We start from the raw sequence: 21,613 nt of genomic DNA, 5'->3' as shown, positions 1-21,613 counted from the left end.
ATGAGATAATAGGATTATGGTGAGGACCGCATGAGTTAATGTAGGTAAAGTGCTTGAGAATACCTAACACATGGTAAGCCCTAGGAAAGCGTATCCTGCTGTTATTATCACATTTTATTATGGACCATCTATTCTGTATGATCCTAAAAACAGATGGTGGACTCCTTCAGGGCAGGGATCTTGTCCATCTTTATCAAGTTAGCATAACAATAGTATCTGCTGCAAAACAGGAATTTAATAAATACCGACTGAATTACTTCTCTGGGACGCCTATGGGAAAGAAATTTGAGGATATCAGTGCTGATCTTTGGCCAAATCGATGTAGAGAAAAACATTTATATGTACTTGCTTGTCTGCCTTCTTACTTCTCCTACCAATCATAAATATCTTTCTTGAGCTAGATATTATCTCATTTCTATTACTTCCCAGGAAATTTGCTTTTGAAAGGAGAAGGTGGGATTTGAGGGGAAATTCATTCTTTAATGGCAGAATTTCAGGGATAAAAATATATTTTGAAACCAGTGCTCTAACCACCATGACAGAGTGACCTCCTTCATGGAAATGTTCAGGTTGACTTGCTGTGTGCATGTTGAGCTCCTCTCCATAGTGAGAATGTTAGTAAGCTCCCGGGTCTGGATCCTCTTTAGGGAATGTTGGGCGCTGTGTTGCTCCCATCATAGACTGTTGTGCCTCAGGTCTCCCGGGGCCTCCCAAACTGAGGGTTCAGAGAAGGAATTCTTGAATAAAGTGAATAAACACATCTTGTAAATGGTTTGTTTTGTTAAAGATGTAAATATACCTGAAATAAAAGTTGTTTTTACTTTCAGACTGTTTGGGAGCAGAAGGGATGGGAGAAACCCTTGGAAATGCTAGACTTGGCTTTTCTTTGTCAAACTAATTATTTATTTTCTAAAGTGAACAGCTCAACTGAAAAGAAAAAAATATCCACTGCCATGGAAAATGTTGCTTCTAATTAAGAAAGGAGGAGGACAGAGAAATTAAAGCATAGAATGCTACCCCATAGTCTCTGTTAAGCAAGTTAGAACAGCAGAGAACATACAAGAGTTTTTCTGCTGTGACTGTGAATGACTCCAAACAGGTTTGTACAGGAAGTACAGCTTTAGAGTATATTGGAAGAACTATGGTAAATAGGTGTTTTAACTCTGGTAATAGCAAGCTACTAATTAATGATTCATTACTAAGAAGCTTTAAAAATAACTAAAATCTCAAAGGATTATACATTTGAGAATGGAATCAAAACAGTTACGTAAATTGTGATTAAAATCAGATTTAGTTAAATCAGTAATAGGAAATAGATTTTCTAATGGTGGATCAGCATTCCTTTAAAAATGGATGTGATATTTTGTCTTTATCTGTTCACTTTGTCTTATAATGTTAATAAGAAACGTATATACCAGAGAAAAGGGAAAAGGTAGTTCCATTACTACCATTCCTCTGGAATGTTGAGTTACATCTGAAACCATTTTGGGGCCAGGGAGGGGCTCTGAGATCTTCTGTCAGATTTTCCCTTGGCCAATAACAGGGCTTTTGAGATGTTCTATGAATCCAAAGAAAGCGGATTCAACAAGCTAATGCAAATCAATATTGGGGCTCAGAGGGAGGATTGTGAGCTGCTGGATCAAGGATCATTGCCCAGATCGGGTAAGAAATCAATAACTGAAAATCAACAGCCATCTCCTTACATTGGTCAGGAAACTTCCTAACGAGAGGGGTGGAGCACAGGTGACAGAAGAAGGCATACGGTGGGTGTTTGGGGATAGAGCTTTCTTTCAAGTTCTTGCCAATTTTTGAATCCTCAGTTGTCTCTCCTCCTTCCGGCAATTCGCAGTGATACAGAGATTCCAGTGCCTTCATCTATGACTCGTGTCTGTTTTTTACTGGCAGAAGACATGAAGATATGGCGCTTCTGATTTCTGCGTGGTCCTTCTTTTTTGAGTCTCCGTTGCTGTGTGCCTCTTGGTATGCCCAATCGTTTCTCACCCTGGCCTTTGCCACAGTGAGATGCCTTGCCCACTTGAGGCCTCCACCATCTACATTCTGGAGTTAAGCCCACCATTGACTCCCTTGGTTACCGTTTTCTTCATAAGAGTGGGAGAAAATATCTTTATCTTGGATGTGATGTGCTTCTTGGGCTGGCATGGATGAAGTCAAGTGCTCCTTCTTGGTTTCTTCTCTCTTCTTGGTTGGAAAGATTTCTAAGCATTTTGGAAGGAGTTTCTTAGTGTTTAAGTGTAAAAGCCTTGCATTCATATCCTGGGCCTCTCACAGTAAAATGGGAAGAATAGCACAAATATCAAAGATTATTTTGAAGATTAAATGAGATAGTTTTATAGAGCATTTATAATAATATATGACAAATAATTAGGGCTCTATAAATGACAATCTTCATACTACTGAACCGAAGACAGAAATTTGAGGCACAAATGAGTGAAGAGGCTACTAAGACAATTATAAACTTGACAGTTCCAAGGATACAGAGAATTCTGGAAAGAGACTTTACAATTCGAGTGTTATGTTTAGGAGTTTTTGAAAATGGGTAAAAGGAGAATATGAAGCTGAATTTATTTTAATTACATCACAGTGGATTGGGAAGCTTTCTAGTTGGAATTTTAATGACATGGTGCTTGTATTTTGGTTAGAGGGGTAAAGAGGTAAAATTATGTGTACCCTAAGTGGTTAGTACTATGAATCCAGGAAAATGCTGAGTGTCTCTGTCTTCTATGTGATTTCACATCTAATCAGTGGCTCCACAAAGCGTCTGTGTAGCTGTTTTTGAGCCAAGGTAGATAACTTTGATGCACATCAAAAAATGAGGAGGTTGCATGAGGCCAAATGCAAGTATACATATTTTCTTTACAATTTTTTTTGGAAGAGCAGAATTATTCGGCAGGAAACGAAATGATGCTTAGAGCTTTACCAAGTCTAGCAAGCCCAATGAATACCCAAGAGGTAAGGGTGAGGTTCAGGTGTTAAAGAAAAGGTAGAAATACCTTTAAAGTTATGGGTAGAAAAAAGATATACATCATGCTTTTTAATCTTACAACATACCGCAGAGATCTACAAGTCCAGAAACTTGCAAACTTTTTCCAGTGGAATCTTACCTAGAAATCTAATACATGTGATAAGTAAACAGGAAGTTCTCACTAACTATATTTAACAAGGAAACCTCAGGATAAATTCACTGGAGTCTCGGGTCTCCTTGAATCAGGCTTGGAAAGCCATTTGGCCCAAGCCATCAGCCTGACCGGATAAAGCTACTAAATTGTTACCACACTAATAGCTGGTAGCAAGATGGAAACAGACCCAAGTCTAGTATACTAGACACAATGTTTTTTTACTTTCCTTAGGCAGTGGGGCTAACCCAATCTGCCTAAAAATCTTTAGGCAGACTAATCAGGCGTGGGGTCAGACATGGGATGAAAACATCCTTGCTGACAAATTCTAAGTTATTCCCTTTCCAGACATTTGAGGAGGAAAAATAAAACAAAAAACAAAAACCAAAAAAACACTGCATCTTGACTCTAGTCTGTTAATATGTTTTTAAAATTATATTATTCTCTCAATCAGTTGTTTAAAATCTCTTTTCTTCTTTTTATTGCCTTTCCCTATAGGTTTGTCTCACAAACAGTATGAGGGGAGTCAATTGAGAAAAGTGGTGCAAAAAAAAAAAAAAAAATGGCACAATGGAAAATACCTTCCTTTCAGGGACAGGCAATTCTCTATAGAAGAAAGGCAAAGTAACAATAACCAAGACTATATGACTTTGAAGAGAGGTGAAGAGGCAGAACCTAGATGATAAAATAAAATATGTGAAAGATAATGTATTATAGCACAGTGGTCCATATCATTCAGCACAGTGCTGAAAATTCCAAGTCATTGTCACATATGAAGATTCCAGAATGAAATATCTATGTCAAAGCAGAAGGATTTCCAGAGCCGTGCACCCATTTATCTGCTCTTACTAACTCTCAGGAACATGGCCTGTCTTGTGCAATATTGTTTTCAGGGCTGTTTTTACTTCCTCATTCCTCAAGGTATAGATCAAAGGGTTCAGCATTGGTCCTCCCAGATTCATCAGAATTTGCACCACGGTTCCCAGCACGGGGTTGGGTGTGGGCTGCAGGTAGACAGTGATGATGGGCCCATAGGCACAGAGGATGGCAATGAGGTGAGCGCTGCAGGTGGAGAAGGCACGGCGACGGCCCTCAGTTGTACGAATACTTAAGATAGAAATCGTGATTCTAGTGTAGGATAAAAGAATTAGGAGAAAGCAGACAAGAGATATGAGGCCAACGTTGGTGAAGCTCACCCTCTGGGCAAAGGATGTGTCAGCACAGGCCAAGGGCAAGAGTGCTGGAATGTCACAGAAGAAGTGATCCACTTCATTGGAACCACAGTATGGTAAGGCAAAGGTGAGGGAGGTCAAGATACTAGAATGAATGCACCCTAACAGCCACGTGCCCACAGCCAGGGCCACACAGATTCTTGGGTTCATGATGACTGTGTATCGCAGAGGATAACAGATGGCAGTGAAGCGGTCATAAGCCATCACTGTATACAAGAAGCACTCAATGCTCCCCAGGAAGTGGAAGAAGAAGAGCTGGCAGACACAGTCTTTGTAGGAGATGAGTCGGCTCAGCCCCATAAGGTAGAGCAGCATTTTGGGACAAGTCACTGAGGAGAAACCCATGTCAAACACAGACAAGTTTCCCAGGAAGAAATACATAGGTGTGTGAAGGCGAGCAGAAAACATAACAGCAACAAGGATAGACACATTTCCCAGTAGAGTGCAGGCATAGAAGGGCAGGAATAAGACAAAAAGTACCATCTCCAGCCCCTCTGTGTGTGGGATTCCCAAAAGGATGAACTCTGTCACTATGGAGCAGTTCTTCACCTCCATGGAAGCCAGTCCTAGAGAAGAAAGAGGAGGCTGAGGACATGGAAGAATATCTTGGCTTGCTGTCAATCAAGTGAACATACTGGAGAAGTAAAACTAGTCAATTAAGTGACTTGATTTGCTTCTAAGTTATGGAAAGGCTTGTGATTCAAGTTACAAGGCATTATCCTTGGAATGTAACCGCCATAGCCAACTAAGTTTCTGTAGCAAATATTTTTGTTATACTTACTTGAAATACAAACACCCATTATTAAAACAATATTCTTACAACGTAAGAGCAAATATTTTTAAAGGGAGGGCAGGATCCATTCAAACACATGCTCCTCCTCCCAGGGTAGAAGGATATGAAATGTCAGGATTATTTGAGGGCTTTTTTTATGTCACTGGAGATATGAACCACAATTCAAGAATCATCATAGTTGTGAGACATTATTAACGACATTAGATTTTATGTCTATGTTTTTAAGGGAATCATAAAGGTTGATCACTGCTTTGCAGTCCAAAACACTTATACAACATAATCTCCGTTCGTTTAATCCTGGCAGTCACTCTTTGAGGAGGTCTACAGAAAAGATTACTTTTGAGCAGTAGGATGGCTAGGTGACTTTCCCAAATTGAGGCAGTTAGTTCATGCTGGAACTAGGCATCTACATTCTTTTTTTTTCTTTTTAAACATCAATCTTTCCCCTGGATCTGAATGGATCCATCTGTGATAGATCATGGCATTACTGGCTTTGTCAAATCTTTTCCCAGTATTAGCCATGTTTTTCCTCTGTACATCACCAGGCTCTCGAAATGTTCTTCCTCCTCCTCCTTAGTAAGCAATGGAAAACCAATATGTTTCCAGTTACCTCCCCACAAACACACAAATATAACATCTAGGAGAGTAAATTTTTTGTGTGTTTACAATTATATTCTCAGTGCAAAGAACAGTGCCTGGCAGAGTAATTTTTCAATAAATGTTTGATGAAGGAAATAAGATAACTCACTCAATGCCCAGCAAGAATTGGATATCATTCCTCCTGTGCAAGGATTTGTGTGGTACTATCAGACAGTAATTTCTCCTCAGTCTTCTAAAGCAACTTGATCATCTACCTGTTTCTCTTTTGCCCATTTCCTGTATATTTAGAATTTCTCTGTTTACAGCCATGTCACCTGCACTCCAGAAGATGCTCTGCACTACGTTCCAAAAGGCAATCAGACCCAAGGCAAGTGCTACATATAATCTATACTGCTTCCAAAAATGTCCTGGCTGTCATATATCAAAGAAAGAATCAAATGAAGGTATCCAAATGTAGGCTTATTTAGAGTTTCTGTTACTTTAGTAATATAAAATCAAGTCCAAATTCCTGATTATAAAGTGAAATAATAAGAATGGGGTTTGTGAGCTGATGGGCCAGGACAATGGGCTCAAAGATAAACCAAGCAAATGACATCTATTCATCTGGCTAGTAGCTCCACGCTGTGTTCATCCTGAACTCTGAGAACACTTTGTAAACTGAGGACTCCAAATTTTCCTCTCCATTGGATACACAAAGCATAAAAGAGGAGTGAAAAAAGAGGTGAGGGCCCCTGTAATTTCAGCTACTCCAGAGGCTGAGGCAGGAGAATTGCTTGAACCTGGGAGGTGGAGGTTGCAGTGAGCCGAGATCGTGCCACTGCACTTCAGCCTGGCCAACAGAGTGAGACTCAGTTAAAAGAAAGAAAGAGAGAGAGAGAGAGAAAGGAAGAAAGGAAGGAAGGAAGGAAGGAAGGAAGGAAGGAAGGAAGGAAGGAAGGAAGGAAGGAAGGGGAGAAAGAGGCAAAGATGGCCGTTACGTAACTTACAAAGAGAAAATATGGTCATTTAATCATCTGTTTGTATAGGATTTTTAGCCCAAATTTTCCTTTGGCATATTAGAGGTTGGAGATCTCCACCCATGATCTGGAAAGCTTTCTTCTCAGCCAAATAAACTCTGACTAAACGACATGCAGCAGTGTATGTCTCTGTCTTCTGCAAAGACATCTTCCAAGCCACTGACAGCTACATTGTTTTCTCCGACATGGAAATTTAAATATCCTTGGAGCCTTTGGGACCCCATTCCTGAATGAGTCCTATTCAAGGAGGTTGTTGAGCAAAGGGAGTAATTAAAAGTGAGTAAATTGTCTAGCTGAAATAGAATATGATGATGTTCCCCCCGTGACAGTGCTGGATAGGAATGAGAGGGAGCCAAATCTCTATTTTCTGTCTCTAAGATTGACGTAGGGAAGGAAGAAAAAAGGTGAATGGTATAGCCCAATCTTAGGACATATGGAGAAACCAGTTACCCAGTTTCAGGATCTATCATCGGAATGAGAAATAACAACCTAACAACCACATATCTAAGACTTTTTTAAATATCCAATTTTAAATATTTTAATCTCAGTTTCTTCATAGTTCTTGCCATGAACTGAATTGTGTTCCTTCAAAAATTCATGTTGAAACTCTTAACACACCCATTCCATGTAACTGTATTGGAACTAGGGCCTTTAAGAAGGTGATTAAAATTAAATGAGACAAGGGTGAAGCCCTAATGCAATAGAACTGGTATCTTTGTAAAAGGAGAGACATCAGATCTCTCTCTCTCTCTGTCTCTCTCTGTCTGTCTTTTTCTCTCCCTCTGTCTGTCTTTTTCTCTCCCTTTATCCCTCCATGTGAGAACACAGCAAGAAGACAGCCCCATCTCTAAGCTCCAGAAACCAAACCCTGCTGCAAAACCTCTGCAACCTTGATCTTGAATTTTACAATCTGCAGAACTGTGAGAAAAAAATTCCTGTTGTTTATGTCATCTAGTATATTCTGTTTTGTTATGGCAGCCCTAGTGAACTAACAGTTCTACTTTTCAGACTATAGTTCCTAATATTCTGATATGAAAATAAAATTTCTGTTCCTGGACTCCAACAAACATTTGTCAATTGGCACAGTTGACTTTCCTGAACCAGGAATAGTTCTCCTGATGATTTTCCAGAATTATATCAAAGTATTACTCAACAAACATTAATTAATAACCTATACAACCATGAACAAGACAAATTTCCTTAATCTTGACCTTCTGTTCTGTGAAAGGAGTGAAGAACCTTGCCCTTTGAGAGTCCAGACATTTGTAATCTGGAAATTATTCCTCTTTCATGTAACACAACAGTTACAGAGTTGTCAAAAAAAACAAAAAATGTGTAAAAACCTAAAAAAATAGAGAAAACGAAAAGAAAAGAGATCAGCAATGCTAAATTAGGCTCTTTGAAAAGACTAAGAAAATAGAGGTACTTCTTTACAAATGATTTTTGAAAAAAGTGAGAAGGCGTATATAAACAACATGAGGAATGAAAGGATGACAGAAGCACATGGATTAAGCAGGTGAAAACAGATATCACAACATTTGCCGAGATATTCAAATGATTTGTCAAAATAATTTATCAAATGCTTATTAATCTGTGAAAACTGACTAAAAATAGAAAATATGAAGAGTCGTATGCATAAGTTTCTATTGCTTACTGCATAACCAATTACTCCAAACTTTTGTGGCTTAGAGACATTTATTATCTCACACTTTTTGTGACTCAGAAATCCAGGCACACCTTAACTCAGTTCCTCTGGATCAGGGTCTCTCATGAGGTTAGTCTCATGAGCTGGGGCTGCAGTCTCCACTGAAGGTTTGACTGGAGAAGGATCTGTTTCTAAGCTTACTCACATGGCTACTGGCAGACCTGGCCCTGTCCACAGAGCTGTGTCACAACATGGGAGCTGGCTTCTCCTGAGGCAACCAAGTCAAGAGACAGTAAGATAGAGCCAGTGAACCCAAGATGGAAGGCACCACCTTTTGTGATCTAATCTCTGAAATGATACTTCATCACCTCTACTCACTAGAACCACATTCTATTCACTAGAACCAAGTCACTAAATCAGGGCAGGTGATTACACAAAGCATGAATTCTAGAAGGTGGGAGTCACCAGAGGCCATGTGAGAGGCATTGTAGGACAGTGGGGGAATGATAAACTGTTAAATAAGTGATCCTGGGACAATTGGCTACTTGTGTTTTTTAAAAGTAGAAGGGAATTGAATTCTCACCTCAGTCATGAGCAAGAACCAATTCCAGGAGGATTAAAGATTTAAGAGAAAAAAAAGTAAAAAATTAAAGAAAAATTAAAGGTAATATGTTATTTCTAAGTAAGACACAATAATCTTTAGTCATAAAAGAAAGTTTTGGTAAGTCACATTAAAGGAAGTCATTGATTTTATTAAAAAATGGCTTAAAGCTAATGAAAAGAGAAACTGCAAACTAGGAGAAGATATTTGCAGGACACCTTACCAAGAAAAGATTAGTATCCAGAATACATGTAGAATCACTATGAATCAATTTTATAAAAGTCCAAATACTCAAAAGAAAATGAACTAAAAATAGCATAAATTTTCCAAAGGAGGAAACCTAAATTGTCATTAAACATATTAGAAAATGCTTAACTTTACCAGTAATCAGGGACTAAATTTTACAATGCAATATATACATTTACATACCATCAGATTGACAGATATTAAGAAGGATGTCAATATAAAGTGTTGAAGAATAGAATGTGCTATGAAATATTATCCACTGTGGGAGTGAGTGTATTTGTCATAATCATTTCATTCTGGAAATCTCTTTGGCAGTCCACTCCTAAATACATCTTTTTAGAGAAACTTTTGAAGTAGTGCCCCAGTGTTGTGCAGAAAAATGTTTAAAACAGTAATTACAAATCACCCACATGTCTGTCAACCACAGACCAAATAAATATATAAAGATGTAAAATTATAGCTATATACATCAAAGTGAATGAATCTCAAAAGCAAGTTTGAAAAGAAAAAAAGTATTATGTTTGAGCATATTTAAACAAATTTCAAAACCAGAAAAAAACTAAATAATATCTTGTTTGGGAATGCATACATAGGTGGTAAATAAATAAAAGAAAGAAATTTCCTTAACAAAAATTCAGATTGCTGTTAACTTCTGGGAGGATAGGACTAATAGAAATACACAGAAAGAATGTCTAGATTATATTCTATTTCCTGTACTGGCTATAAGGACTACATGTGTTCATTAATAGTCTTTAAATTTTGTAACATATTTAAAATTTGCAGAATATGTTAAAAAAAATTTACATGAAAATAATTTTTAAAACTGGCTGAAATAAATTAAAACATATATTATTAAATTTATTTTAAATATTATAAAAATACAAACTAATATAAATTACATATAAAACAGATACATATTTATTCCCAACCAATGAAGAACACATACCATTTATTTAAATTAATTATGAAAACCATAATTTATTGAACACATAATTTTTTAAATGCTGAATTATGCCATGTTTGGTTTGTTCACTAAATATATATTAAAATACAGAGTAAAATTTTAGGACATGTTAGGGTATGCAAATGAACAAAACCGGTTTTCTTTTTTTTTTTTTTTTTTTGCAGTGACTTTATTTTAATGGGTTTTCAGACTTACAGAAAGGGGTTCTTTAGATGGGACTGGGTCACTAGTCAACCATCTTCACCGTGGAGTCCTAGTCACTATGATTTTGTTTTGTAGATCATGAGGATTCATTCATATTGTCTCCTCTTCCATTCCTTCATAATAGGTTGCGTGGTCTGAAAGTACATCCTTCCTTTAGTACATTGTATTCAAACAGGTTGCTGCTACTTCTCTACTGTCATTAATCTTCTCATCATCTTCTTATTCCTCTTAGCACAGTCGGGGCATAACATATCTTCTATGCCTGGGGATGGGAAAATGCAGGCAGGTAACAAGAAGAGAGAAATCATCCTCCTGCGAGTGGTAGGCACCCAGGCCTGACCTGCATGAAACTGCAGGCGTACCCAACCCTTTGTGTCTGCCGAGAGAAGTCTGCCATGGACCACACGCCACCTGACGCCAGAGGCTTGCATCAAAAAGGCCTCAACAGAAACAGGAATGGAACATGAATTCAAAGCCTTAGGCTGAACAGCTCTTGCAGCAATTCTTGCCCATGATGCCAACATGGCTCCTGGTGCTGAAGTTATCACTTCAACTGTATTAGTCTCTTCCGCTCTCTCATTCACCTCATAACATTTACTGAAGCCTTGCTCTCTTGGTCACTGCCTTGCGTTTCCTCGAACATCGCTGTAATCTGGTCTCTTGTGACATTTCAGGCATATCTTGCTGTTGTCCAGGGTAAGCATGCCTATGGAGCCTCAGATAAACTTCGATTTTCTTGCCATTAGTACTCAAACCGAGTTGTTGACACCAGTCCCGCAAGGTGTCCCGACACACCTTACTAATGGGAGACAAAATGGTTGGCAAGGGAGGGGCTGGTGTTTTGCATCTAGCTTTTTGCGGAGCTGTAAATTGTTCATTTGTTTGAAGTAGATGACCTTGAGTGTATTTCTTAGGCTTCTCCAGTTTGACATCGGAAGTTGAAGAAACACTTGATTCCATTTGTTCCATATTTGCGTCATCTTTAACCGGCACCAGTGTCAAAATCACACTTTCCTCATCATCTACTTCCTCCTCAAAGAAATTCTTCTTGCTGCTATCCAAATTTGCGTCTGACATTTTCAGCAACACCCTGGGGTAGGCAAGGACAGCAATGTTAAGGATATGGTAGTTTGAAAACCGGTTTTCAAAACACAGTCTTTAGAATGTTAGCACTTCATAGTTAAAAGAATGTAAATAATGTTAGAAAGTGAAAGACTCAGGCTTCTATTTGTAAGCACTTGTCAATTTTTTATAACCAGATATATGGTATTATCCTCAGAAATGAAATAAAATTTCAGGTGAAATTATCACTATATATTTTAACATTTTTGAAATACCAGAGTATGATGAAATGAATATAATTTCTTAAGTGCAACATGATCCAAGCATTATGATTAATTAATGCCAGTCTATTTGTCCTGTTTATTCATTTTAAGCTCAACATTATTTTTCCTAATATTTCCTCTAGTTAATCATTAGTCCAAAATGGGTATAAATTTTATATAAATGGTTAAGAAGACAAGTAGTTTAAAATTGTAATGGTTAACATAAGCAGTTGCTATTTCTGCGAATCACCACAAATCAGTGACTGAACCTTGAGCAAAGTCCCCATATCCTTAACTGCACATGTTCACTCAGACCACATATACAGAGGCTCTCAAAAATTTTTATACTGATGAAAAGGTATTAAAATATTTTTCTTAATGTGTGTTTGTTTTTAAGAATCTTATTGGAAAAAAGTGCACTATTGCTATCCCTACCTATATGAAAGGTTGGGATTATTTTTTTGAATTTCTGAAGGTTTTCAAACCCCTGATTTGGAAATGCTGCCCTGCAGAATTCAGAATATCCTCTGCAGCACTCAGGATCCATTCCTGCACTTTCATGAACAGGAATGACACTTTTTCAAGGCAGACTATTGCCTGGTTAATCGTTTTCTTCCATTCAATCATTCCTCCTTGAGTTTTCTAGAAAATGTTCCTTGTTCTGCTCTTGTAATCTACCAAATGAATGTGGGCCCCTTTTCATCCAGCATCCCTTTACAGATTTGAGATAATCAGTCATATCTGCCATCTCTTTATCTAAATATTCTAATTTCCCACAACCATCTCTCTCTCATACATCACGTTCTTTTTTTATTTTTGCATGTCACTATTCCAGTTTGTTGATGTCTTCCTTGAGGTGCCATCTCAAACTTGAAGGCAATGCATCAGGTATGATGACATTTAGATTGTGCCTGGGACATAGGTGGACTCAACAAATTCCTGTTGAACGAATGAATGACTTCTCCTTTTCCTATCTTCTGCATTTCTTTGTATTGAAGTGAATTTGCTGTTCGTGCTTGGAAACTAATTCCTCCTATCCCACGTTGCCGCTTCTAGGTGAAAAAAAGAAAATGACAGCTGGTCTTACTCCCAGTACATTCATGAATACTTATCTTATTAGGCCAAAGTTTCTTAACACACTTCTACGTCTTCAACTGGTGTTATTTTTTTCTCCCTGGAGAAGGCACTTTCATGGGAAGGCAGTCACTGCTGAGAGGATGATGTCTGACTTCACAAGACAACCTGATTTTGTGTTTATATAGTCTCTCTGTTTTCTTTTTGTTTCTCTTAGTATTGATTTATTAACATCATTTTTTAAAATGCCAGCCTTTCACAAATATGCTAAAAGAAATTGAAGAAAAAAACGTTTTGCCGAAACCAGGTCAGATTGTTACCTGAAGGTAGTAACCTATGCATGTACCTGTGGAATGGGAGAAACATTAATCAAAGTGTGATGGAGATGCATGGGGAAAATGAGACACATGGGAACAGATTTGAGGTTATTTTGGAAAAAAAAAATAATAAGCACTTCCTAAGTAGAGATTTTCCTTTCAGTGTTTACCCATGGATGCTCTGAGTCTCATTTTAATAAGACACATTGATCTCTTCCAGTTCCATAATTCTAGGACTTGTTGGATGCCAGCCCAAATAATACATATGGCATGTGGCCTAGAGTTAAACAACATTCCCTCCTGCAGGGAAGATGACAGGGCAGAGTGTTAGTGGGGAAAAATGAAACGGTACTGAGTTTTCATAATTACATATACAAGAGAAATAAGATGGTATTCACATAAAAGTATGGAGCTGGGAAGAATTGGACACTGGTGGTTTAGATTTTTCCACTATTAAGCTCATCCAAGACAGTGTGTTCGAGGAGAGATGTAAGGCAATGGTATCATCACTGCTGGAGATGAAAGTAACAGAAAGAAAGGACTCTAACAATAAAAACCTGTAATGGGCTGATTAGCAAATGTAGGAAGACAGCGTGACCACTGGTGTTGCCCCATGTTCCTCTCTGTACTTTTCCCCTATACAGAATATTTTTCTTGAGTCACTCTTTTATTCTTTCTTTTCTGTCACTTCCCCAGACTGGATCTTAACATTCAGACATGTGATTTTTTTCTAAACCTCTATCTGATAACTGCAAGGGTAGAAAGCAACGAATATACAAACAGGCCAATAAGAAAAAATAATGTTGATTTAAGAGTAACAGGTGTGCAAACCTCTACCGAAGCCAGAACACCCATGATGAATAACAGTATTTTCAGAAAAGGTCAAAATCAGTAGTTAGTGAGATTATGCTGTATGTTCTGTAACATTTGGCTTCTTTCCTTTGGAATAACATATATTATACATTATTTCAGAGATTTAGGAATGGCAAAACAGGGAACTCAAATCTAGTGAGCTCTTCTAATCTACTGAGTCAGGAGGACTCAGTAAGTTAGTTCTCAGCAGGGCTTGGTATCATGGGGCTTTGTTGGGACATGGGGAAGTAAAAGAGGAGAAGTTAGCCCAATATGGCTAGAAAAAAAAAGACTATATATCTATATCTATATCTAACTATTTATATCTATCTATCTATCTATCTATCTATCTATCTATCTATCTATCTATCTATCATGTCAGACCAAGGCCAACTCTAGTTGACAGTTCCACCCTAGTAACGCAGTTAGTCCTTTTAATTATATAAGTACTAGGCAGGCTTCCAGCGCAGGTGATGCTGAGTGTACAGTCCCTATTAGAGAACTATCACTGCCAACAGAGCTTGTTTCTCTGTGAAGATAAGAGGGCATGGAGTATTCTGGCATCATTCTTTTGCCCTCTCAGCCCTCTCATAGGGCCTGGCCCCACGACCAAATGAGCCACGAGAACGCATGTGCACATATTACACGTCGCACATTATGTCTGTTATCACAGAGCAGCCAGACAAAAACAGCAGGAGGAGATTAACTCTTAATAGGAACCCTTCCAGCCGAGATTAAATAATTATATCTTGTGACAGAGTTTGGTAATCCTGGCAAAAGAATATTCCAAGGACCGTGTGCCAGCCCTGTGTTGTTTTATGAACAGGATGCTCATGGCGTGCTTGATACTAGGAGAGGGAAGCTGAGGGACTTCTGAGGTGGGTGATGTTGAGAACTGTAACTTCTGAGGTGAAAAAGGTTTCTGTTTATGAGCAAGAGTGGTGAGCATTTACTTTCATACCTAAGAAAAACAAGCCACTTCTGTGTAAGGACCCAAGGAATGATTACATTTGCAGGCATGAGTGTGGGTCCCAGGCAGCTGGAGCTGCTGTGAGAAGCAGTTCTCACTGTCTCCTGGGAGTACTGCCGAGTTCTCCTTAGGGAATGCTCTCCGTGCCCTTCAATATCCACCCCTTCACCTCCTATTCCTGACTGATAATTCAATATGTGCCCTGGTGGAAACCAGCCCACATTAAAGTTCACTCTTAAGCCATTATCCACAAGCTCTTGAAAAGAGGTTTTTAAATTCAACCTGCCTCTATGACAGGGGTCAGCCACGTACGACCTGTGGGACAAATCCTGCCCCCAATCTGTTTTTGTAAATAAAATTTCATCCGAACATGGTCTCACCCATTTGCTTATGTATTTTCTATCGCTATTTTCATGCTTCAACAGCGGAGTTGAGTATTTGCAACAGATTATATGGCCCACAATGTCTAACGTATTTCCTGATCTTTGTGTGTGAGATGGAGAAGATGTCACAGGTTTGTATCTGGGATAATTGTTTTCCAGCTGTTTTTGTGGCAGAAAAACCCTTACAACTGGCATGGACAGATGTTTTTAAAAATTAGTTTAATACACAAATGAGGAGGAAAAAAATAGCTTTTCCCACAAATGGACTAGTGACCTCCTTCTGAAACAATCTGGCCCCCAGCCAGCTTTCTCAGAGCTCCTTTGACATCTTTGTTTCTCAGGGTATAGATTGTGGGGTTCAGCATGGGGGTGACTACATTGCCAAAGATCTGTACTGGGGTTACCAGCACTTTACTCAAAGATGGCTGGGTATAGATGAGGGCACAGGGTCCAAAGAACTGTGTGAGGTGGGAAACACAGGTGGATGCCACCTTGTGTCTCCCTTCAGCAGAGTGCGTCTTTAGAATGGCAATGGCATTGCGGATGTAGGAAGCAAAGAGGAGAAGGATGCAGGTCATGGGCACAAGGCCAATGTTGGTGAAGCTCACTTTCTCGATGATAATGGTGTCACCACAGGCTAGTTTGATGAGAGGGAAGACGTCACAAAAGAAATAGCCCATTTCATTAGAACCGCCAACATGGCAGTTGAAAGGTCAATGTAGTGAGAATTATCGCATGAAAGGAGCTAGTAAATCAGATGCCAGCTGCCAGCTGCCAGCAGAGCACACACCCGGTGGTTCATCATGATGGTGTAGCACAGTGGGTAGCAGATGGTAGCAAAATGATCATAGGCCATCACCGTGTAGAGCAGGCACTAAGTGCTGCCTAGGAAGTGGTTAAAAAAAAAAAAAAAAAGACCTGGCACATGAAACCTACCAGGGAGATGACTCGGCTCCTCAACAGCAAGTTGGCCAGCATCTTTGGAGTGCTCACAGAAGAGAAACCAATGTCCAACACAGAGAGATTACAAAGAAAGAAATATGTAGGTGTGTGGAGGTGGGAATCAGACATCACAGCTAAGAGGATGAGCAGATTTCCCAGCAGTGTACAGAGGTAGAAGATCACGAACACGACAAAGAGCACAGTTTCCTGCCCCTCTGTGTGGGGGATGCCCAACAGGATGAACTCTGTAACCAAAGTGTAATTCTTTATCTCCACAGAAGTTCGATGTTATCCTGGGAAGAGGGAAAACGACAACAAGATGATGCTTCAAGGGGCCAAATTTTACTTCTTGCTATCAGTAGATTCATGAGGAAACAGCAATCATACCTCCTATTAAAGAAAAGATGATGTTTATTGTGACTGTAGGATCAACAGATATCCCCAGAAACAGGTGTGGTCTCGGAGTGAGAATTGGATCCCGGCAATTTGACTGGTAGGAGTAGATTTCCGTTTACTATCATCAGGTAGAGAAGAGGAAATGACAGAGAGTAGAAGTGTTGAGGACTGGGAAAGGCATAGAAAGACAAAAAAATAAAGAAAAAGGAAATAGAGAAAACACGAGGAAAAAGATGGGACACATTTACAGTTTACATATAATTTTCATAACCATTTTCTAGTTAAGCCTTGACGGAATCCTGTAGGATCAGTGTTGATGTTTTTATTTCATAGTTGATGAAGAAGCCATGATTCACGGAAACTAAATAACTTGTCCAACTTCCCATATACAGTTCATGGCAGATCCCAGATTGGAAACCAAGGACTTCAAATTCATTATACTATAATTGGGAAAGCAGAGAAAAGAGCTATGGAAATGTAGATATGGGGAAAATTAATGTATTTTCTGAACTCCAAATGCCTCAAAGATAACTTAGTTCAATCATTTATTTTTTAAATTTGGGTTTCCTTATACATATTTTTGCCCAATTGGCTTTGAATTACTCCCTGATAATTCTTGTGTTAACCCTGTCTTTTTCACTGCTGTTGTTCAGCACTCTGGACAGCTATTCAGCCAGGAATGTTACTATTACATTTCAAAGAAACATTGGTAACACTATAATATGAGATTGAACTTTTTTTATTTGTAAAACTATAAGAAGGCCTTCATATTGGTTTCTACCATGCATTGTGGGAAACTCTGTCTCTTTTCTTAAAAAAAAAAGTCTACAAAAAAACAGGTGATTACATATACCATTTATGACTGGCCATTAAATAGTGTCATTGTTTTGGTATTCATCCATCACTCAAGCCTACCAAAGCATCTTTATAGATTTTCACTCTATCATCTAATGTAGACCATCATTTTTAGCATGATATTCTTTTTGAGGTCTTTTAATAACTACTTGTAAATCTTTGGCTACACAGAAGCATTAATGTTTTTATTTCAAAGAAACTGGTAAAACTCCGTTTAAAACAGGGACAAATTCTTCTTTACTAAAAGAGTTAGGGATATTGTATGTACTTTGCCTGATCTGTGTCAGGAAGAGAACTAGACAATCTTTAATGATCATGTCAATTCAACCTAATTTTGGAGTAGGATTTTATTTATCAATGTACAGATGTACATACAATTTTTTTTCAGATCTATGTACAAAATAAGTCACTTAAAACATAGAATATTTCATAAGGTTCTAGAGAGTTTTTGGGTTACAAATGGGATTAAGAAAGGACAAATTTCATGACCTATCTAGAGTAAAACATTCACTGCTTATTAATCTACCACATGAACTCAGTTGGACTTAATGCTCCAAACAGTTTTACTAACATAGAAAGGGTAAACAATCCTCAAGTGAAAACAGGGGTAATATATGTAACAAATCAGGAAATCAGATTATTAGCTTTCGGTTAATCTATCACACATACACCCTCATGTGATGCGATTTCCTCTTCTTTCCATCGGTGAGTAATAATACTTTTTAACTTTTTATGATAGAATAGACCATAAGAGATCATTCAGAGCACTCCTTTTTTTTTTTGAGAGGGAATCTCGCTCTGTTGCCCAGGCTGGAGTGCAGTGGTGTTATCTTGACTTCCTGCAACCTCTGCCTCCCAGGTTCAAGGGATTCTCCTCCCTAAAAAACAAACAAACAAACAAACAAACAAAAAACAGTGAAACACTTGGAACTAGCCCACTTAGAACATATGGTGAAAAAAGGAGAATAAAAAAGAGATGCAGAAAGGGCAGAGAAGAAGAAATAGAAGGACGGGAAAACATAAAAGAAAAGAGTAAGAGAGAGATAGAGAAGCTAAGTATATAATAAAAGTATAGGCTTACATTTTTCGTGTATATCATGCTCTGGTCCAAGTCAAATAGAAGCTTATTCTTTTTTATTCTTCTGGTACCACTTACAGATGATTTTATGGGTCACCTTACAAAGAAAGCGTTCTACAGACTGACTTGGTCTTGGCACCTAGAATTGTGGTTTTTCTATGCCTTTATCCTTGAGCTAGTCAAGGTGTGTGCAAATAAACCCCTAAACCCATTGATCCTCTGGTCCTTTCTGCAGGCTTTCCTGCGTCTCCCAAGAGTGGGTATCAGAGGTTTAAACAGAACTGGCATCACTACAGGGCCTGATCCAATGAGGTCTGTCTCGAGTCCCTAAGGCTTAGAGATTGCATCATTGTCTTACTAATTAGTTTGGAGAAACTAATGATTTTCTTTTAACCAGGACATAACCAATTGGTTCATGTACACCAGATGGTAAAACTTTTACTCAGGACCACTCTGAAAGATCTATGAGGCACCTCAGAGAGCATTCACTTTAACTCAACTGGTAAATTTTACCTGAAAAGCAGAGATAATCTTTCTTCAAAATTTTTCCTTCCTGATATTTTTAAAACTCTCAGTGATTTATAGCTCCCCAAACCAATGATTGCTACATGACAACCACAGCATATGATTTTGAATTATAAGTTCTGGGTTCAGATCTTGATCATGCAATTATTGATATATAAGAATGTACAAGTTACTTAAACTGTCTCAAGGTCACTGAATTTCTTTACCTACAAAATTGAGATTATGATACTAACTCTCACATATATTTTATGAATTTCAGCTGAAATATTGTGTGTGCAAACATTTTCTTGAAATATAAATTCTCTGCAAATGTGAAGAATTGACACTAGTTTAATTATTTTTATTTAATAAGCACTATTAAAAATGGTTGACATCATGTCTTTAAGAGAACTAAACTATCAGAATTTTTAACAAGATTATTGAAATATACTCCACATACCAGAAACACATCCTTTTAAAGTGTAGAATTCAATTATATTTTGTAAATTTACAGTTTTGCAGCAATACCTTAAGCCAGTTTTAGAATATTTCTGTTACTTTGAAAGGATTCTCCATGCCCATCTGAAGTTGCTCCCTGTTCCTACCCTTAGCCCTAGGCACCCACTAATCTACACTCTGTCTCTATTGATTTGTCTTTTCTGGACAGTTCCTATAAACAGAATCATACAATATAAGGCCTTTTATATCTAATTTCTTTAAATTAGCATAATGTTATCAAGATTTGTTCACATTGTGACATTTATCAGTTCTGCATTCCCTTTTGTGATTCACTAATATTTCACTGTATGAGTATACCACATATTTATCATTCGTTTATGGACATATGAGTTTATTCCACTTTTGGCTATCAATAATATTGTTGAGAAAATTTGTGTACAAGTTTTTTTGTGACCGTATGTCTTCGGTTCTCTTGGGTATACATCCAGAGGTGAAATGCTGGATGTAGACTATTGGCATTTAGATTTCAGTTACACACAGAAGGAAAAAAAATTCATACTGACTTATTCATTTCCTTACATGCTTGCTGTTTCAAACACAAAGTTAGATGTAAACTCTTGTTTACAACATTTCTACGGTAATGAAACAAAAACAAACTAATGCTAAAAAACAACTATAGAACCAATAAAATTCTAATAAAGAACATTAATTTGATCTAACATATTATGTTGTATTTCTAAAACCAAATGATTTATACTGAGTTTTATAATAAAATATTTATATTTGTGAGTCTTGTGTTTTACATGTCAACTTGATTCTATAATTCAAAGTATATTTGGCCATCGTTGGAGGCATCTTTCTTACCCTTGTTGTAATCTTAGTTCTTTTAAAAATGACTTTTTTGATTTATCAGGATAATATTTTTACTAGCTAAATAATGAAATTTTAAAGAAAATAAAATTAAATTTTGAAGGAAAACTATCAATCCAAAATGGTCTTTAAATTATTGTAAAAGAATTCTCCAAGGAAGAGTGGTGTTGAACCTCAGTATAACAACCATAACAGGAATAGGTTAATCCCAGAACATGTGGAGATGGCTCTAGATGATCAAATGCCATCACAAGACGTTTGTACATATCATCGGAGGGCAAAGGAAGGCGTATCAAAGGAGAAAAGTAGACCCTCCTCCCCACCAATGTTGTGGTGTTGTGTAAGTCCCAGAGCTTAGAATAAACTCTGTGAAGATGAAGATGAGGACAGAAAACTCAAAATTGACTGGGTTTACTTAAAGAGAACTAGATTATTTTTTCTTATCACTTGACAGAAATGAAATCTTGGAATAAAAATGAGCTCAGTTTAAAAAAAATCAAAGGAAATTACATTTTTCTATATCTGAGTTTGTAGCATATGAACAATAGTTTATCCATTTTGTATCCTCTCAGTATGTTTGAAATCTGCTGTGGCTCTCCAAGAGGTATGACAGTGACATCAATTCTATTATCACATATATCTGGGTGTGAATCAAGGGCCTGAAAATATAATCGCTGGAGCAGAATTTCGAGCAGAAGATAATAGGCCTAGTTAAATTTAATGAACATTGACAATTATTTGAGCAGCGTATTTCACTTGCAACATTTTCACTGACCTTAAAGCTTACTGCTAATTTCACAGGGCTCAGTGAACTAGCTTTGTCTGTTGCTGACTCACTGGGTCCTCTCTCAAAAGGTCTCCATGGAAACCAAAAGCAGAGAGGAAAGGAAAGCACAGGAAGGTAGCCTAACAATTAATTTCGAGCTTGCTGTTTTGTTTTCCTTGGGTCCTGACTATAGAGCTAATGTCTTAGCATGGCTAAGTGATTATTATTTATACCAAATAAATATAAATATATAATACTATAAGTATAAACACTATAAAATACTATTCTATAATAATAAAATAAAATAAAAATAATGTATACTGTATAATAGTACAATAGTATAAATAGATAATATTAAGTATTCTACGTTATTGATTTCTTTAATTA

At 37.6% G+C, this 21,613-nt stretch overlaps 2 protein-coding genes and 1 pseudogene across 2 annotated transcripts; all 3 read right to left on the bottom strand.

The window, feature by feature from the left end:
• Positions 1 to 3,951: 3,951 nt before the first annotated feature.
• LOC105554980 (putative olfactory receptor 10D3) lies at positions 3,952 to 4,969 on the bottom strand. Its single transcript, XM_012001653.1, has one exon. The coding sequence runs from the start codon at positions 4,919 to 4,921 to the stop codon at positions 3,983 to 3,985; it is 939 nt and encodes a 312-aa protein (XP_011857043.1). The 5' UTR covers positions 4,922 to 4,969; the 3' UTR covers positions 3,952 to 3,982.
• A 5,423-nt stretch (positions 4,970 to 10,392) lies between these two features.
• LOC105554979 (developmental pluripotency-associated protein 2-like) lies at positions 10,393 to 11,535 on the bottom strand. The gene is given in 2 exon segments (XM_012001652.1): positions 10,393 to 11,031; positions 11,033 to 11,535. Coding segments are annotated over 2 exon segments (894 nt in total). The 5' UTR covers positions 11,513 to 11,535; the 3' UTR covers positions 10,393 to 10,617.
• A 4,087-nt stretch (positions 11,536 to 15,622) lies between these two features.
• LOC105555014 lies at positions 15,623 to 16,427 on the bottom strand (annotated as a pseudogene).
• Positions 16,428 to 21,613: the final 5,186 nt, after the last annotated feature.

Source organism: Mandrillus leucophaeus, unplaced genomic scaffold, assembly GCF_000951045.1.
Source record: "Mandrillus leucophaeus isolate KB7577 unplaced genomic scaffold, Mleu.le_1.0 Scaffold669, whole genome shotgun sequence".
NCBI lineage: Eukaryota > Metazoa > Chordata > Mammalia > Primates > Cercopithecidae > Mandrillus > Mandrillus leucophaeus.
This window is presented reverse-complemented; position numbering and strand designations above follow the sequence as displayed.